The sequence below is a fragment of the Vanessa atalanta genome, chromosome 10, assembly GCF_905147765.1.
Source record: "Vanessa atalanta chromosome 10, ilVanAtal1.2, whole genome shotgun sequence".
NCBI classification, from domain to species: domain Eukaryota; kingdom Metazoa; phylum Arthropoda; class Insecta; order Lepidoptera; family Nymphalidae; genus Vanessa; species Vanessa atalanta.
The window spans coordinates 4,702,923-4,725,016 of NC_061880.1; the positions used below are offsets into that span (position 1 = coordinate 4,702,923).

At 32.2% G+C, this 22,094-nt stretch overlaps 1 protein-coding gene across 1 annotated transcript; it reads right to left on the reverse strand.

The window, feature by feature from the left end:
* Nucleotides 1-823: 823 nt before the first annotated feature.
* Nucleotides 824-12,657, reverse strand: LOC125066919. The gene is made up of 6 exons (XM_047675244.1): nt 12,325-12,657; nt 7,175-7,332; nt 6,897-6,992; nt 3,030-3,188; nt 2,163-2,336; nt 824-1,963 (listed from the first exon to the last, which is right to left on the reverse strand). Exons 1-6 carry the CDS (start codon nt 12,575-12,577, stop codon nt 1,781-1,783), a joined length of 1,023 nt encoding a protein of 340 aa, XP_047531200.1. The 5' UTR covers nt 12,578-12,657; the 3' UTR covers nt 824-1,780.
* Between the last annotated feature and the right edge of the window lie 9,437 nt (nt 12,658-22,094).

The window sequence follows — 22,094 nt, forward strand, 5'->3', positions numbered from 1 at the left end:
AAATGCCCCGATGGTTAAAGGTTATTAAAACTGAGCATCGACATTAACACAGATATATTGATCATATGTCACATCGTCAATGTGAACACCAGCCGCCAGTATCGCTAATGTGTTAGTTGTGTCCTTATAAATGCTCATTTACCCTTCAAGTCCGAACACAATAATATTAAGTATTTTTGTTCGGTGGTTAAATTTTTGATAAGTTGGTTACCACCCAGGCCGGCTTGGACAAAGCTCTACCGACAAGTATTTTTGTTTCTAATAGACGAACCTTCTTGTTGAGAAACTTTTTATTCATATATTATCGAACTATAAGTTTAAAGCGAGTTTGTTTATATTAAGAAATATATTTCGCTTTATTTATTAAATAAATGCTTTTATTCAATTTCAGTTCAAATTATTATTTACATGGTATTTCTTATACCTACTATTTATATTATAAAAATATTAAATTGTTCGTTTCTTTTTATGTTTGAGAACCGAAAAGTCTACGCTGTTTCTAAAAAGAAACATTAGCCAATCAAAAGTCGTAGGGGATAGTTTGTATACAGAATAATATAAATTTCATTTTGTTTTTGGTTTGATTAAAACTGTTGAAAAAAAATCTTCATAATCTCAATTTTTATAAATTTGAAAGGAATAAATTGTTTTTTAAGGATCACAGTTAATTTTCAGGCTTAAGGAACAAGATATATATTTTGTATTATATGTAATAATAGACGATAGGCTTGAGTATAGTTTGAAGGTAAATAAAACAGTCAAATCTTAAATGTAATAATAATTTAATATCACAAACATAGCAATAATGTTTGCATAGATATAAATACTATTTGAACTATACAAATAATGATTAAGTCATAAATACAGTGGATCTGTACTTTACAATAATATAATTAACCGCTCTATTAAAGCTAGTCATATTTCATTGGATCTCTGTAACAGGAATATAAATAGTTAACAAAGTATCGAATTAAAGTAATGAAACTAGATAATAAAATGTAATAATTACAATCAATTATCGCAGCCACGACCGCAATCACAAGTCAAAGAGATATTGTCGTTATGAACCAGCCACTGACACATTAACTAAATAATTTGCTAATACATCGACATCAACAGAGTTTGATGGAATGGTTTAATACTAATTGTCTCATAATACCGTTACTAATTACATAGAACAATCGAGAAATAAATAAGTTAACACCTTGACTAGGATATCGGAAAATTTCGAATGTTAAGCTGCCTGATACAAAAAATAAATATTAAATTCGTAGCTATTTACAAAAATATATATATATATATATTATAAAAAGGAACTAATTCACTCTAGACCGAAATGGCAATGTAATGGCAAAGACATTTTCTACTATCAACAGCCAAAAGTGCAAACAATTGAACTACGAGATTCATTGTACTGGATCAACGAATAAGGGCGAGTACGCGCATAAGATAAGACCGTCTTGAGACAAAAATAACTTACACGAAAACACATTAATAAATATACTACTCACAACATTAAATACTGATTTAGCACATAAATCATCACAATACAATTCGTCAGAAAGCCACAAACATAATATGTATCTAGACGGTCTTATATAATAAGGCGGTACTGACAAATGAAGAGCATTATCTACGTAAAATAAATTACGTCTAAGTCATAAATAAAAGCACCAATAATTAAATTAAGTAGATAGCCCAAAAATTCGGGTGAAATGGGGCAGTTTTTCGCTAGTTACAGCGAAGTCAAGTTTAGTTAACACAACCGATGTTTCTGGCCTCAATCAGCTTTATCCGGGTCCATGTCGTACATCGTCTGGAAAACTTGGGCGAGGTACTCCAAATAGTTAAGAGTGTCTCGGTAAACGAGTAACGCATAGGAGAGTTTATCCACATTCTTCATGTCCGGGATTTCAGAATCCGGTAAGGGCATAATCTCCAAGTTACGCGATCTCATTATTTCCTGCAAAAAAAAAGTCACTTTAATAATGTCTTTGTACAATTTTGTTGTTTTATTTTAGAAGTAAAATTGATATGTTTGTTTAACATAATATGAACAAGTTTCTAACACAAGTATGAATTTCTAAATATCGTTATTATTGCAAATTTTTAGTTTATTTAAAGTGTTTTAAGTAATTTGCCTTGCTTTTCAAATAACTTACATCGAACAAACAAAGAACAGCTCGCACGTTGTGCATGCTCTCAGTTATGTTATGTTTCATGCTCGCATCTGAGAAGATATCATCATTAAGACCCTCCTTGGATATAGAGTACAACCCTGCAACTACCATTTTCAATCCTTTGAACATCGACGGTAACACTTGGTCGATTTTTTTCTGTGGACAATAAAAAAATATATATTAAATTGTCTGATCGTATCAGTAGAAAATGCCCTAGTCCTAATAGGTTCGGCTTTATTGAATCTCAGGGTCTCTGCAAATTGTTATACAGATACTTAAATTACAATTACAAAGAAGTGTGGCTGTTAAATAAGAGAATATTGTGAATATGCTGTTCTTATATAAAGTCTCAATATACATATAATATATTTATAAGATAATTTATACATAATGTAACACAGTCTACCGTCATAATATGTACAATTAATATTGATCGATTGTTATTATATATTTATATTCGTTGATTGGTTTTATTAGTCGCATTACTCAAATCTCGGCATCAATCCAAATTCATCGATTACATGAGATTAAACCGTCCACATTGCAAAACCATTGTGTTCTCACGTAAACGACAGTCGGCTGACAACAATGAGTGCCACCGACGATGTCGATTCTTTGAAATCGATTGAAAAACTTATACGGATGCACGTTTTTGGCATCAGCGAATTCGCCGCCCTTCGATTATAAAACAATCAGATCGACTTTGTTAAGTAACCGTCATTATCTTAACGAGACAAGCGTTTCAGATAACAACATTACTTTCCTTATAAACTCTTTGAAATGTTAGTTAAAATGTTTTTTTTAAAGACTCGAAGAAGAGTGACACATTAAATATTTGAAGTAGCTCACCATCAATTTATCCATATACTCGGCAGGCATAGCCTGATAAAGTACTTTCTCTTTGGGCAGGCCTTCTTCAGGGAACCAGGTGAAATTTCGAAGCCAGTCATCACTGCTCCAAACTGTCAATAGTTCGTCGAAACTTGGGTAACTGTGAAGCTTTAATGCCTGTAACAATAGATAAATTATTGAGTAAGATCGTCAATTTATTGAAGCACAATGATTTTTATAATTCATTACATAGCTTAACAATTATAATAACATTTGATTTTTCGATTATTCTATTTGATTTCTAGTAATCAATCCAAAATTATTAAAAAACAAAAAAATTACTAATGATATTTTTTCATACAGATTTGTCCCAGAAGTTATTCGTTAAGTTGATAAAAGGATTTAAAGAAAAAAGAACAAAGTTTTATTGTGTTTATATATAAGAAAGTTAATTTAGATTTCTTTAAATCGTTTTATCCATGGAAGCTCAAAAACATAGTCTCTGCAGCAAGTATGAATCAGCTTTGTCACGCTACGGGTCCCGTTGATTTCTTTGAACGATAAAAATAGATGTACTAGTTAGTACGTAGCGTTGATTGACTTTCATGGAAAAAGAAGATTGAACGGAAGATGAGATGTGTCGCTGTTTCCTCTATTGCAGTCGGTATAAATAAGTTCGGAATGAAGATACTTGCAGTGGTCATCTTGATGTCAAACAACATTACTGCTTCTTATCCATCACAATATTAAAGGTACGTTTTTTTACTATATTATATTATACAAGTATACGCTAATTCGGAATAGGAAGCAATGTGTTTATCTGTACCAGTAGTAGCTATGTGATCAGCTATCAATTTTATGGGTCTGTCAAGGTCATATGAAAGATGAGATTGAAATGCGATGTCTGACCGCCGCTTCTACCAACATGTCACGTAACAAAACCGTTTCGAAATAAAAATTTGACACTATGTCTAGAACATACGTGACTAACGATTAATTATTGAATTTTAAACCTTAAAATTTTCGCAATAAAGTTGCAAAAGCGACATCAACCAAACAATTGACGGCAGATGCAACCGATTTGATAGAAATTGACTGTCCTTCCCAATAGGCACTGATTTGGTTGAAATATTGTTGCTCAACAATGCAGCTAATTAAATATTTCCAAATCATGACAAACTTCCGAAAACCGTATTGTACAACAATCTTATCTGTGTTTTGATGCAATAAAAATTCAATTGAAAGTTTCTAAACATCGATGAGCAATTTAACGAGCTTTTTCCAAAATCCAAAAGTACATTAAGGGGAGATAAAATGAGCAGCCGCACAGATTTTTATCGATATTATATTCAGTAGAATTATTATACTTGTATTTTATACGTATATTTACTTTAAATTTTGGGTAATGTAATTTGAGTATTTGAGTAAACTTAAATTAATGTAGAGTAGAAATGGAATTTGTTGTTGCACTAAAGTAAGTTCATAATAACAAAACGCAGGTGTTCGTCCGGTCTAGCGCTCCATATCCGAAACCTCGTCGTTATTCGCTTACACATAGTTTTTCAGTTAATTGCAAATGTTTGACGTTGCATACATTTTGTTTTAATTAGAATGTGAAATATTTAAATAAAATAAATTCTTAAAGTGATAAAAATAGAAGATAGCTAAGATCATAAATTAATGTCATATGAAGTTATCTTGTATGACCAAAGGACAAAGTTTTATTTTTTGTCTGTATTAAAATAACGAGAATGTGGTAATTAAATTATATTTTTAATAAAATATATAGTCCGGAACATAACCTGATATGATGGAGATTCGGCAAAGATAACTAAGGAATGTTATATTCCCATAGTCGAGTCCTAGTCATATGGCTTTAAAACTGCTATGTCTGCATACGAACATACCGTGGGTGGGCATCAGCTAGAAATTTGACGACATAGCATCCGGATATCTAGCTCGAAACATCGGAAGCTTATCAAATAAACATGCACCCACACATACGCGGCACATATATTTACAGCACACGTTCTCACACGCATCCACCGCCGCAGACAGCCTGTCGCCCGTGTGAACAACGCTATCGCACTAAGTATGTACATATTGTATGTAATGTGATGTATAATTCAATGTTTATATAATATCGAACGACATTACGACACGATAAGCCTCACACATGGACATGTTCGAGTCTGTATGAGGATCGAGTTATCACGATACACATTGCTTTTTTAAAGTGAAGAATGTGAACATTTTTTGATGGATATCTAAGCAGTTTTAAAGTCAAAATATGATGCGATAATTTGACACCGGTACGGTCCAAAAGCACGAATGTTGTAGCACATTCACACGGTGGCCGGTGCGGAGTCACACAGTACCGGTAGGGTTCGTTGAATTTGTTATTGCGTTCTCGGTACAGCGCGGCCAGTTATTTATAAGGAATGGGTTGACGACAGATATGATAGCGCGAGTAATTTGGGTATTGCGTTTTATATGTCACAAGATTCCACTCAGTCGACAAGCTTTTTTGTGTTTATTATTTCTTTGTTCCAGTGTTAATCTAACTGATTCGAGATTCAATTGCGAAGGAAAATGCCAAGCCGAAACAAAGAGCAAGTAAACGTCCTTGTAGCGTTAACAATGGCAGTTCATCGAGCTCAAGCTTTGTCTAACCCGCAATAAATATGATACATTAGTAACGAATGACCGACATTAAGGGGAGAGACAGAAAAAAATCATCGGGCAGGTGTGTCGCGCAATATTAATGCGCAATCAGTATTCGATACGTATGCGCACCGTCCTGTACTTCGTTCCGGCTACTGTGCGTCGATAATGTCATTTTACGACGGGGAGGCAGCAGCGAGCGGACAGGACGTCGCCGTCGTTACGACCGGCGAGCCTATTACAAATGCCACCATACTTCATACACCAACGCCACACACCACTACTGGATGAATTCACTCGAAACCGACTCATTGTTCCATTTCCATTGACTGCTTTACAGTCAACATATTTTTATCATTATCAATTGAAATCGAAATGTATTCAACTATCGTTTCGTTCGATACCACAAATAAATAAGATAGTAGAAGGTCATCCATAAATGATTCGTGGCGCGACAACGACATCACATTATTGCTCGTTCATCGGGCCACCTTACTTCCGATTCGGAAATATAATATTCTTAGGAGCAGAATGACAGATTGTCTTATAATGTTTCTAGTAACTCAGTTATGTTTGGCCTTTGAATGTAAATGTGGTTATTCGCGCATCGGTGGCGATAAATAGGTGTTCTTTATTGTTAATAATGAATATGTATATATATATTTGTATCTTGAAGATTTAAATATTGTCAAAAAGTGATGAATCGATGAAGGCAGCGTATGAAAGCAGTGCGAAATTATAATTAAAAGGGAGGAAGCGGCCGCGGCCGGACGTACAGAGGCGAAACCGGCGGCGCCCGAGCCGATGCAATCTCTCTTCCACGCCATCCGACGCGGTGAGAAAATGACGTTAAAAACGTGCACGCAAGGAATCGTTAATGGATGAATTTCACGGGAATCTTTTTGAAGTACAATGTGATAATTTGTTCTCGTTTAGCAATTTTAACTTCACGTTTAATCTCATCTTTTGTTCGGCTAGCTACTACATACACTTTCATTCATAGGCTGATATAATCATATTAAACTCGCAAGGTATGCGCCGATGTCCTTAGTTCAAAGTTTTATTGGTATTGGTCGGTCGCAGCGCGCGTCCGTTCATTTAGAACGACGCGGCGGGCATAACGATGCGAACGCGAATACTACGTTGCGATTGTCTCGTCACTGCATTGGATCCATCAATGAAAGGGAACAATGATTATTTTATATATAAAATAACACTTACGAATTTATCTTTGTATTTTGCCGTTGACTCGTAAGCATTTCTTGCTTGTGATGCGACATCTTTTGCAAGTTTTGCTGTATATTTTGCTGATTTTGACTGAAACAAAAAATAACATGATTAAACCGAATAGATTTTATTTCATACCGTAAATATATTCATAATGCAAATTTTACAAATAAATATTTGAATCGATATATCGCTAGTCGATTTGATCGATGATTTGTGTGATTGATTAATAGATTTAGTCGATGATGTGTGTTAATACATATCTTACTCACATTAGAGTCATAGTCGCAAGGATTTCCCCAAAGGCTGTTCTCCTGCGCAGAGCGGCGCTGTCTATCCATGGTTCGTTTGTGCGGTGCTGCTGTTGACTGCGGCGAGAGACCGCCCACAAGTAAGACCAAGCACACCGCTGCACAGACGTTGACGTATCCTGAAAATAGAGTTAAGTTTAGGAAATTGGAAATAGTAGTTCATACATATTCACTTGCATTAGCAAAAGCATAATCATGGCGTTTTGTAAACTTAACACGATAGAAGTGTGAATTTAAATACAGTAGTATTGATATGAATTTTTAACAAAAAACTGTTATAAATGGGCGTGCATATTCCTCATGATCAAAATGTTTATTTTTTTATCTTTTATTTGAATACGATCGATTTATAAGATTTTATATTACATTATTTTAACAATTTATTTATATTTAATTAACAATTTATTTTGATGCATCTCGTCAATGAAAACGCTAGAGTCCGTTGTTCCGTATGCGGCACGCACGATGCTGTCGATTATGGTAATCGATGAACATCCGATGAATAAATACATCGCGGCCCAGAGGTGGACAGCCTTTGCTAATTGTCCGGTGAACTTTTGTGAATCACTAATGCGGTACAATTTAACGGTGGCTGCCAACCAACCGGACATTCTTCCGATATCGATAAAATCGATATGCACATCTCTAACGCAAATGTAAATACATCTCTCTCATTGGATGGACCACTTTTCTTTTAGGAGTAAGCTAAGTGCATATTTTCGTTCGCAATTCGGGCCAAATTAATACACTTTTAATGGTCTTACGAATTATAATCGTTACAAGTTATCGACCTTAAAATAAGTGCATCAGTTAGATAATCGACACGCATTTCGTTGTTACTCACTGATGGCTCTCAGTGTTTTGACTCAATGTGTGAATCATGTGTGTTATGTCTCGAGTCTCATGACTAACGTTACAAATCTTTACACTATTTTGTACTCGTACTATCGTAGGTCGAGTTATTATTTTTTCGTGTGAATTCATGATTTACAAAGAGCATAGTATTTGCATCTTTCCTCGTTGCGGTAAAATATCAAAAACCAGGTTTATTTATTATTTTTTTTGAAATAAGTCAAAGTTTTGAATATGTACTATAATAGTTTTTATACTATTGAGATAATATATAAAAAAATATAACTTCCCGATTTTTTATTTTCTTAAGTATTTAAGGTACATATTAAATATAATATATATATACATTATACATATACAACTTTAACATGCTTAACTCGGTTGTTGTCCGTGTAAAATTGTGTGCGTGTTTTTTTATTCTTGCATCTTGTTAGCCAGTTTTGTGGCGATTTGTTATTTAGCCCGGGGCGAACGCGGCGGTCAAATAAAAGAAAATTATAGTTATAGGGTGCTTGCCGCTTATTATTTAACTAAGCCCTGTGAACGGATCCCGATTATCACGCCTCTCGTTCAGATCTGAAGGAGACCGCATGATCAACCATCACGCTCACTAATTTAAATCTATTCGCGTAAAATAATTTCTATTGCAGCAATATATATGTCAAGAATTAACTAGCACTGATTTAGTTATAGGCGCTGTATTGGCATCAAACTAATTGACACAATAACAACGTTGTTACAGTCGGAACACAAAAGGCGACCGCAAAGGCGGAGTCGGGTAATAACGATCATGTCAAAAGGAAGGTCCGACACACAACACGCGTTAAACACACGATCATAACATTTTATTAGTTCGCCGGTCAAAAGCAAGCAACCGCGAGACCGCCGCCGCCGTCAAAAGTTCAACCAGAAAAAAAATAACAGGTCAGCTCGTAAAAAGATGTAGAGTCACCGTGTGATACGGATACATGCCCATTAATATATATGTATATATTTTTTTATTTAATGAAACAGTTTTTTGCCGTATTTTAAATAACTTTACGTAAATGCGAGGCGTAAGTCGATTGCTTTGCGACATTAATTAGCTAATGACGGCACAGAATGAAATTTTGAGACTGTAATTAGGCTCAAAAATGGTTTTGTATTGTCAATAAATTACAAACTTTCAATAGTCGCTCATTTAAGGATCTGTAATTACGAACTATAAAAAAACTATAAATGGACAAAGAGGAGACTCGATCGAATTCCTTAGCCCATTGAAGAGCTGACCGAGCGACCATAAAAACCGTAGATACCTACACGTAGGTAATACACAGGTTATAAGGGGGCATAAAAAAGTAGGGACCGCGTCGGAGGTCGGACCGACTACCCGAGAAACAAAGAATTCGTTTATTTTTTAACAGCTCGCTCGTACACAAAAGGAGGCTGCGCGGCACGAAAAACGACCCAAACGAGAGCACCTTGTTAACCTTTTTAAAAAGAAATCGCGCGCCCGCTAACTAGAATTTTGGCTCGAAAACCGAGAAAAGTTTGCACCGTTCGGTTTCGACGCGGTCGGCGCCACCGCAATCATTATGTAAATTCTGAACATAAATGCGTCAAAATTTTGCAGCGAGTTTAGTCTTCGCGGCTTGTTACAAAATGATGCGCGTCAAATTATTGATGATTTTTGTATCTTTTGCAAAGCCAGGCTCGTTATCGTTCACGATCTCATTCACTCAAAGATTCATGCTGCACACAAAATTATATTTATATGTACAAATATTTTTATTAGATAATGCAAAATATTAACATTCAACGCTAGTACAGATTTGATAAAGTAGGTTGGTCAATTGGTATAACGGTTGACAGATACGGTCGTAAAATTTGACTGCACATAATAAGGGCGATTATCACTCGAAATACGTGTGGCGGCGCTTACCTGACGGTGTGTGGTGATATATACTTCATTAAATGAAAATCACTCTAAATGGTAATAACGCTATACCATCGGCGATTGACCTCGTGAAATTAACGAAACAAGCGCAAATTTTCTTCGAATTAAATTTAATGATATAACCACTGATATTACATAATTTTACTGATAACTTTTTAAACTGAAGATACATGAATTGTGTTGCTTCAAGGGATGTACTTATCTTTTTTTTACAAGAAAATAAAAATTGGATACATGCCTTGAAGATGTATTGGATGGCAGATTACAATTATGATCTGTTCTTAAATAACAGTGCGTAATTTTCGGTTTGTGTTTTTTAATTACCAAAATGGAAAAGTTTTCAAAAAACAAAATCCATTACTCGGCTAAACAATGACGCGTGTAATATTTATATTATTGTAAATAGACGGAAGATCGGACATATTGAATTACGAATGCATGAAATATTATAATAATATATTTATAAATAATCGAGATAATAATCTCGATTATTTTTAATTTTATAGTAATTGCTAAATCTAGAGCGACCATTCGTATCATTACTCCATACTTCATAATTATAATTTTCGCTAGACAACGAACATAACATGAAAAATTACATCTGAAGACTTTTAAGTCTCGTACGTAAAACTTTAGTTTTACGTACGAGTTTTTCTCGATAATAACTCAGTTTTGTGAGTTATGTTTTAAATAAATATTTTTATTGTAGCTCACTCAATTGATAACAATTAGTCACGTAAGCGTATAGTTTTATACTCACCATCACTCAATATTACATCTTCTAATAATTTAATTTAAATAGATATTTAACACTTGTACTTTTTGTTGCATGCATAATTTATGGGAACGTGCATAAATAAGTTAAAATGAAAAAGTTAAAGTATTCCGCAATCGCGGGACAAAACCTAAGTAGGTTTTAAGATTTTTTTCTTTAATAGCGGATGCAGAATGGGTTTTTTAAAAGGAACGGTCATGATACCGCCTTATTTAACAAACAAGTAAATTGCAATATCACTAATTTCTGCATCGAGTTTTGTTACGAAATGCATCGACTGGACTTCCGGGATAGTGCTAGAACAATTTTGATCCTTTGCTTTTTCGTGTCAACGGATTACATTTCGCGCGCGATTTAATTATTATTTAATATCTATTATAGATAACATTGTAGTCAGAACAATTACATTACAACACTTATTTGCAAATTAGCCTTAATCCTGTATTGTAAGTAGGCACATACGTATCTTACTTACCGTTCAAAGTCATTACCACTTTTTGTTAGTAATTTTCTATAATACATAGGTGGTTTTTGTTGCATAATGATGCAATTATTAAGCTTACAATTGTAGTTTTATTAACTAGTAAGTAAGATATAGATATCGTCAATTATATTTGCGCAAAAAAAATGTCATACATTTGTTAATTTTTTTTTCTTTACTTTTAATCGTATCGTATATTTGATGGATAAATACCTTATTATAATATACCAGCCAGAAAGTAATGGAATGTGTTAAATAAAATAAAACTTAAATTTTCGTTTCATATTCGTCGTTCAGCAAATATAAAAACTTGTAAAGTGTTAACGGAAGCTGTGTATTACTTTTTGTTAGCTATTGCTACACAAAAAAATTTAAACTTAAAATACAAAAAATCTTAAGATTAATTTAAAACCTATCACCATATTTCCGTAATATATTCACCTAAGTACCTAATGTTTAATTGTAATAACGTAAAATAAAGGTGACAAGTTATAGTCAGATCTTGTACATGTGTATTTTAATAGCACGACATTTAAATCATTTCATGGCCCTATATAGAGAGGCAAGCCTACCTATTAATTACGAAACTGCTCCCTCCGACGCGCAAACATAACTGTACGACTCTTAAAGGATACAAACATTTAGTTAGATATGTCATTGCGGTAACAGTACACTTGTATAATTGCATTTTAAGCCTGGCTATTTAGTACTGATCTTCATGTTTAACATTGCATAATAAGACCGTTTTTGCGCGAAATGATATTGTAAGCTCAAAGGCGTGGATATAGTAGCGATAATGAGACGGGAAAATAGAATAGGTGCGTCGGGTTATCTCGACCGAATATTTGAGTTATAAATTGTGTTATGTTAACTAAAACTTTTAAGCGTCTGCATTAATTATTATTGTTATAAGTTATTACTTTAATAACTTAAAGGTCATATAAGTTTTACAGTTTAGGTTTTGAGAAACTATTAACGACGGCTGCATTTGAACTTGTCGCTTTTATATAATCACTTCTCGAAAGAAGAATACTTAAAACTAGTATATTTCAAAAAAATAAGCTTACTGCTTCTCGCTGAACTCGCTCTGTAAGGTCGACATCTGTCCACTAAATCACTATCACAGTCACTATTTCGGCTATTTGATCTAGTCCTAGAACATTGTTCACAGCCTGATGGCCTGTGCACTGGTTGAGGGTAGTCCGATCTGGGACACGCCTCGGGCTTGCAGAAGGATTCCGGCACCTCCATTTTGACTCTGACTATCACAGTACCGGCCTGTCTAAACATCGCGAAATACGGGATCTTAGTGTAATCCATAACCGTCGATCGCAATTGACATCCCCAAAACTGATGTCGCACGCGTCGTGTCGGGTGAGCGACTAAATGAATTGGTGTGACGGCGCGTAAGATAAAGCCTAGTGTACACCGAGCACGTGGTAACGGCAGTGGGGCGCGGGACGACGAATAGCCGGCAGGGTACTAAGGTGCGGTGCCGCGGCGGCCAATGGTGGGCGGAGGGCGGGTCTCGATCCCACCCAGTTGCAAGCACCTGTATACTGGGGTCCAACTGTGCCCGCGTAGTCAAGGGTTGAGACTGGAGAATTTTCTTACAGCGAAACTTTTTGATGGAGATCACAACGAGCGTAGGCTATATCCGTCCGCGTAAATAAGCAAAGAAAAATTTTCCTGCATAAAATTATATATGCAATATATTGTTTATACTGTGAAGTCGGACAATGACGCCCATATGTCATATATGTCATATTCTCTCACGAAACTAGAGCATAAATATGTAAAAAAATTAAAATAACATACTTTAAATATCTAAATCAATTCGACTGAATTTCAGTTAAAACTAAAAAACATCGCCACAGTGAAAACAACAAACAAGTAATTTATTATAATATTCTCTGGTTAATTACTATTGCTAGCTCTCTTGTAAATATTTGACTTATTTTTATTATCCTACTGCCTACTCTCATCTCTTAATTTCCTCTAGTTATTACTTTATAGCAAATTTGACTCATTAAACAAACTCGTAACGCAGTTAGTCACTGAAAATTTCAGTTGAGTCAGACGGATCCATTATATGGCGTATTTATTTACTTTCTCTCAATAAATTAAATTTATCTCATACCTATTTAAATGAATTTAAGTCTATTTGTATTTCAAGTTTGATTGTTTAAAATGTATGTGTAAAAAGATCTATGATTCTTCGATTATTATTTTTGTTTTCAATTATAATTAATTGATTTTTTTATTTATAGAACTTTATTTATAGAACTTAAATATATAATATAAATAAATATATATATGAATAATAAGAATGATCAGTTAAATATTTTTAATTCGTTTTAAAAAACTCTAATTGAAAGAATTTAAGTATATTAAAATTTAAAAAATACCGGAAGTAAATTAATATACCATTCATAAATAGATAGCCCGCTGAATGCATATCATACGTCGTGACTGGAAAAAAAAAAAAAAAAACATTTCCATCGATAAAACCTTCCGCGCCGTTATTCACTTTTTACATATTCATAATAAATCAGTTGTATCAACATAAAAACCATGACGTAGATACTTTTCAAATAACTACCAAATGAGTCGATCAAAATCGTAACAGGATTTACATCAAGTTCACACCAATATAGTAAAGAAACTACTTATCAATGATATCAACAAACAATTAGTATTGATTTATGCGTAGACTTGTATTAATTATGAATGAGAAGGGACATGATCTCCGATCGACTTTGTTTACGTTAAGTTTTACGCTGCAAAGAGATCCGGCTGGGTTTCGTTTTATTTGAAAGCTTGAAAAATACTTGGGTATTTACAACATTTTTGAACGTTTGGGAAAATACTAGGTATATAAGGATTAACTTTAAAGAGGTTCTAATACATATATGACATATATCTATAATTTGTGTAAAAAAAATATTGTTCTTTGGTCAAATAAGTACTCATAGTAGTTTGTTTATATATGTTAATGTGAGGTTACAATACAAATGAACATGTCATTGTTACGGTATGTTATCAACTTTGATAAATATCTCAATATTTGTTCGCACATTAAGTTTAAATGTTTATTAATGTTAATCTTAAGGAAAATTGTATTTACTTTACTTGGTGGCAGGGCTTTGAGCAAGCCCTTCTGGGTAGGTACCACCTACTCATCAGATATGCTACCGCCATACAGCAATACTTAGTATTGTTGTGTTCCTGTTTCAAGCGGTGAGTGAGCCAGTGTAACTACAGGCACAAGGGATAACATATTAGCTCCCAAGGTTGGTGGCGCATTGGTGTAATGTAAGGAATGGTTATCATTTCTTATAGTGTCAATGTCTATGGGCGATGGTGACCACTTACCACCTGGTGGCTCATTTGTCCGTCCGCCAACGTATTATAAACCAAGTATAAAATCAAGTATAACCTAACCTAAATAAAAATACATTATTTCCGTAAAATAAATATACCTAATTATCCAGAAATTACAACATGAAGAAGAACATACTTACGTCTTAATAATAGAATATCTAGGTCTATCTTCATTCTACATCATATATTCATATTTATACGAGTTATAAAAATATATTTTGCAAAAATAAATAAACAAATGACAGAAAAACCTAAACCGTACCGTACGATATGATAAAGTGATTACGCATCACACTTAAAGGCATGAGACTGCTTTTTAGCGAGTACTTTACTATTCCGTGATGTAGCCGGATGACTAATTACGTCATATTTCAGTTCTGTGAACGCCCATCACGGCACAGAACACCTGTGCTATATCAGCAGGGAGTTTCCTGTTGATAATTCGATAAATTCTTTAAGGTGTCCCAAGTAATAAACTTCAGACTGCACGGCGTCGTCGCATAATTATCGATTCATCAAATTCTTTCGAGTCACACGTTAAAGATATTCGTCGAGTGTGCAGACGCTTTGTTAGAATGTAACATGCAAGGTAATATTATTTAAAGATTATAACGAGTCAGCTTTAAATCTGTACCTACGAGTATCAAGAATACATAAGTAAAGCATATAGTGTAGATGTAACTATAGCTTTCAAGTAGCTCTCTACTTATAAAAGTACTTCAAAATACTGAAGATTATTCAGATTGTTCGTATTAAATATTTAAGAAATTTAGTTGATTTCTGCATTTTAATTTGCCTTTTACAACCATTTATGAAACATAATTACGAATACACATCGATAAGGAATGAGACGCCAAGCTGTCTGTTAAAACATCATATCGAAATTCCGTAACGAAATAAGCATCGATAATAAAAAGAAAATAAGGCAACTAAAACAACTTTCTATGATTTTTAACTGCTGTTGAATTAAGATTGGCTTAATACATTTATAAATTTAAAACGATAAACGACTACAAACATTTTCTAAACGAACATAACTACAATAGCAATGATTAAACCTTTTCAATACAAAAAACCTAAAATAACCCACTTCGTATATACCATTGAAGTAGACAAATATTAAAATATCGATAGCATAAGATAAATATGACGTAACACCTACGTCACAAAAGACGTCACTGTTATCCTTAAGTCGAACTTTTCAAACTTCCTTTACATAGAAAATATTGACATTAACTTAAAAGGTAATTCCAATACGTGATTGTTCAGGCGCACTACCGTTATCTAAAATTACGTTCAACTTATTTTTAGAATTAAAATAAGAAAATCCTTGTTAAATGAAAACATGGTACCATTTATAGAGTTTATACTTAGAAAAATGTGTGTGACGTAAATGTTGATCACATCGGTTAACCCAGTTTCTGTGCCTAGGGCCTTTTTATATTTTATCTTTACTGTTAATTTTATTATATATGTGAATATTTAATAGTCTTGAAAACCTTAAAAACTAATGGCTTTGAATGTTGGCATTTTATATTTCCTTAAACGCTAATGTTTCGTTTATATATAATAAAAATGTTAAAAAAATCTTGTTATCAATTTCAAGACCTAACGGGTCTTGGAAAAGTATATAAATAACAAAAAAATTGGATAATTAATTCATAATTTCACATAGGTATGTTCAAAATCAAATTTACAATTTTCTAGAAAATTTACCTTAATAAAACCTTTACCTAAAATCTTGTCTTTGAAACAAAGAATTATCTAAAACGAAGTACAAGTGTCTTTTTAAAATTATAAATAAATCTTATCAGCTCGCGATTCTTTACACTGAAACAAATCTTTGATTCATGTAATATATTGTTTCATTCAATATAGTAGTAGTAGTAGTAGCAGCACACTGCTATCCGTAATATATGAATGACCATTCATTCTCATTCGCACGTATACACTAGTACTACTGGAAATCTAGAGGTGCTGTACTGAGAACGAAGATAACGGAGTTATTTAAACATCATGGGTTCCGTGTAATACATATGACGCAGGTCACGATCGTTTTCATAAAACGGTACCATCCCAAAAAACCGCATTGTCATCGCGATTAAAAGGAAATGCTCTAGGTCAACAGTATACATTGTATATAATGTACACATTCAAATAATTTAACGATCACACTGCGTAATATTATATGTATGGGTATATTTTCCATTAACAGAATATTTGTTACATAAAATTTTAAAATGAGTCACTGAAATAATAAAAGAAATGTTTCAAATAAAGTTACGATTATCCAAATTCAAATAAAGTTATTATTATATATGATATAAATATCCATAAATATTTTAATATACGTATCCTTTCTTGTTATTTAAGTTATCATTTCGATTTAAATCGAAAATTTGGAAGTATTTTCCTTAAAAGTAACTAAACATATGCAATCAATAATCATAAAAGAATTATCAAACATATACTTAGCAGACAACTTTAACAGTTCTTAAATATTTCATGACTAAATAAAATAAATAAGGATATAATCGAGGAAAACCGGTTTGCGCTACCGTTTTATCGTTTTCTACACGTTATTTATAAATAAAAAAAATAAAAACAAATTTACGAGCAAAATTTATTTTTTATTTTTATTCATTATTATTATCTAGTATTCCTCGATAAAGGACCCGACTTAACTTACTTTATTTGTATTAGATCACTTGTAATGGTGTTAATTTCTGCAAGGTAAGGATGATAATGGATTTTTAAATTATTGTTAGTCACATTATTTATCAATCACACGAGCAATTCATTGTGTTTTCTGCCGCACCCGATTTATTGCATCATTTGCATACTGTAGTTTTTATATAAGATAGAGATGATATTTATATTTCATTATTGTACTATTATTTAATAAAATTCAAATTTCATTTCAATCAAGTCTGTTAAGAAAGTTACACAACAGAATCAGGAAATGTTTAACATCACACAGTGATTAGTTATATTCTTACTTAGTTATTTTATTAATGTTAGGTGAACTTTTTCCTTAAAGTATATAAGGCATTTATTATAATGATGTAAAAATAGCAGTAAGTTCAATTTTTTTCATACTTAAATTAAAACAAGTAAACAGATTATTTAAATAATGTTTTAAAAATATTGACATTTTTTCTGAGACACACAGAAATGGTTAATACTTGTAATTAGGAAAGATTTATTTCTAAGGCACGCTTGTATAAATAGCTGATATTTAAATATTATTAGATGGTGTCAGCATTTTGCTTATTTGTCGTGCTATAAAATTCAAAACATAAATATGTCATATACTTTTTATTATAATTTTTAAGAGATAAATAATTAAGAGCTGTCCTTGTTTTCTGCATAGCTAAAATATACTTCTTAAAATATATGCGAGAACATCTACAAATGAGCATTAGAGAAAATGATAAAATATAAATGTAAACTGAGGATCGATGGTCTTCTTGCGAGGTCGAAAGATTGACCAATAAATTATTGTAAAAATATAATGTTCATTTCACAGGCACATAGGTAGCTTGAACTTTGATACTGTAACTTACTAATTACAATATCAAAGTTATATGTTGGTCTTCACTATATTTATTTACATATTTAAAGTTGGCCAGATACTAAAAACCGTGCCATGATACTTCATTAGGAACATACAGTAGCGTCCTACAAGCCACACTTATGTGCCGTACATCTATTTTCAGTTTATGTAATATTACGTAGTAACGGAACAAGAAATGCTAATAGGTATTGATGTAAATTTCGAAATTCGTTGATATATTCGATAGGAGAAACATGGGATTAAAAGTGTCATAATATTTTGGAAAATTTAAACATTCGATATATATAGGTATACTAAGACGCGGTATCAAACCTACTCCAAAGCTGTGCTTCAATGTGAATTGTTCCTTTTTATTTGATCACAGCACTAGCAGGTAGTGGTAGTCGGAAAAGTAAAAAGTTTTAATCGTAAACGTAAACATCAAAATGTAATAGCCTGTAGGTAATTCTCCTACAGCTCGGCTAAAGCCTCACCTCCTAAGAAAATGGCTTAGAGCTTTTTTAACTATACTCTAGGGTATGTGGGTTGGTGACATATGTGTCAGAATTTCATTATACCCATGCGGGTTTCCTAACGTGCTTTCCTCAATTTAAACAAAGATATTTTGTACGCACATAGTAAAAATATTAGCATACTTACGCGACTTAAAAAAATAGCATTAGTTTTGTTAAAAAATAAATTATCTTAACAATAACTAACCTGAATTAATATTATATTATTAAAATCAAACAAATCGCCAATGCTAGACGATAAGTAATGACTTACATAGAAACATATAATACTTACTAAGAATCAATAATTACGAGGGTCTGACAACAAAAAGCAAAGAATTCTAGCATTTATTTAAATAAAAAAAAAATGGCAACAAATAACTCATTAAATATATTATCAGTTTAACTCATTACACAAAACCTGTTCCATGACTAATAAACGTGTGAAAAAAGTTGAAAACTAATTAACAAAATAAATAAAGTGCAATTTATACAACACAAATATAAAGCTCTTGCAAAATGAATATTGTCAAATATAATTATTATCTACATAATTAGTAACGAAAAATTATGATTTAACACTTCAAAGGTTTACTTATTATTATTAGAAATCAATATTTAATTTTTATCAGCAGTTATTGTTTACAATATTTTATAAAAATCAAGTAATAATATTTTATAATTATATTTTAAGCAATAAAAATATAAACACGGGTGAAACATTATCATTCACGATCTAATACTACGACTGAACTGATATGGATGACTCAATCCAAGGAGATTTTGTATAAAAACTCGTGTTAACACAATCAAGTGCTCAAGACATGTCGGTCATAAAACTATTAAATAAATAATAGTTAGACGAAAGGAGGATGCTACCCGCTGTGCCTTTAAAGGCAAAGGGAAGAATGTTTGAAGCTTTTTATTTTGTATGATGTCAAATCAATAACTCTAGAGCTTATTGTGAAATTCGAATACAAAAACCAACTTCACTTATATTTTGTTTTTAAAAAATTAAATAAAATAATATAGAATTTTGTATAATTATTTGCTAAGTTATAGATATGTTAAAGAAATAAATGTTTATTTTCTATCCATTTAAAATAAATGAGACGAACCTAATACATAACAAATAATTATTCTTAACCCCAGAAACTATAACGTATTATCAATATATATATATATATATATATGCATACCCATAAATTTTAAGGACTTTTTAATTGTCAGTATATATTAATCTAATGAAATATTTTATTATTTTGACTATTTTTGTATATAATTAATTAACATGTATTTTAATTTTATAAATACCAACTTTTTCCCGTGTTTATTATATTATACATATATGCACGTAAGCATTAAGTTCTTATAACTATCTATCTAACTTCTGTTGAACGGAGCTTAAGTTCTATAACTTTTGATATTATCAAACGATATTTTATGAAATAAAGATCAGAGTACAATAATCCAGTACTCCCTAAATTACGGATAATTTGTCCTTCTTTTCTGATTTTTTTTAAAGTGTATTTCTTTGTACCGGATACTGACAAATACACTGAGACAGCCTTTTCAAAATAAGAGTTAATTTTATAAAATAAATAAAACTATAGAGTTAGTAATAGCAGCCGAACTTATCCTCTACTTTAAATATTATATAAATAAAACAATAACATTTATAGTCAAAGACAAATTTAAATCACCAGCACGGTAGCAGCTATCATTACATGTTGTTCCTGATTTTATCGCACGCATTATAATTTGATACGTTTATTGTGAAAAAATAGACCATTGTTATATATGTTAGTTTTTTGGTCACCTGGGTTTATACCCGGATCAGCACAGTGACTGCAATTAAAATATCTCGTCCAATGATGCCTCTATCGATGGCCCGCCGAGCGTAAAAAATAAGCCGGATCGAAATTAGGACTCGCACTCACTTTGAACGATAATTTATTTTATTTTTTATTTTTATATCATAATACTTAGTACTTACAGTTCCTGTAATGCATTTAATATGCCACTAGTGAAAATATGCCTACTAAAACAATAAATATAATATTCATATCCGTTTATGCTCTGTTATGAAGCATTTTAGAATTTAAAATTAAATGTTATAATTTGTAGTGGCCTTGAATTGTGTAATATTTATCTTTTGTGATGTTAATGTAACTGTTATTTTGACAACACACGAATCGCATTCAAAAATCAAAAACAAGTTTCCAAATTAGAAACTCGTTTGGTCCACAGTTGTCGTAAAATATATAACCATAAAAAGGCCGTTTAAATTTGCAAACAGTTTATTGGCGACTATAATAGCCGACTTCTGTATGAGAGCGGCTTCTTTACACCGCGAAGTTCTTGTTTTGTTTACCGTTAACAGATGAATATTTGAAACAATACCAAAGTTAACTTTCACTAGGTTATATATGACGCAATAAATTGACGTATTGTTTTCGATCGTGTATATTTTGAAACGTCTATTTAGGACTTTTGTTTTTATTTTAACGGTAGTAGAGTTCGAACCGCTCCGAGGAGGTCCATAAAATTACGCCACAAAAACTAGCGTGCGACTGCTGTAAAAATTTCACTGTTGCATTGTTGTTGTAAGTTTACCGACGGCTTTATAAACGATGCGCACATTGTTGGTCCTTTGCATGCAACACAATTAAATTTTTAACAAGTGGAGACCGTGAAATTTCGTTTAGAAACGGTGTCAATAGACATATCATTGGATTTTTGTGTTTGATAAATTGTGCGTCAACAATACGCCCCTTTCCGGTGGAATAAATGTACAAATTAAGAATTTGGGTACAATCATAAGTAATATTTGCAAATTATATTATTAATAATAAGAGTTTGACTCAGTTATTACAATAAATACAATATATCCATATCGTTGAAAGATGGAAATGCTTTTCCCAAACTGTTTACATATTATCGGATAAAGCAAATGCCGTTGATGTTTGCATTTTCCTCTTATGTATCAACATCTCAATTGACTTATACTACGTCGATATGACTACTAACACTAACAATTATGTTAAACAGGTTTTTAACGCGAACTTTAACCATTACCGGTGAATCAGAGGTCGGACGGCGGACTCTTAGTTGATCCCAGTGGAATATTACAACGTAATTGTTTGACGTAAAACGAGTCTGTACGATCATGACATTCGTCATACAATAATTGCTTATTAAATAATCCTACGCGTAGTTAAGACTGGAACGAGTAATGTACATGCTACTCTCATTTTACTTCGAGGAAATTTATATAAATACACGTAATACATTTAAGAAGTACAAACATTTATTGTATCTTGTTTTTTACATGAATTTTTTATTTAATAAATATAAATGATATATTTCTTCAAATATTTAAAAA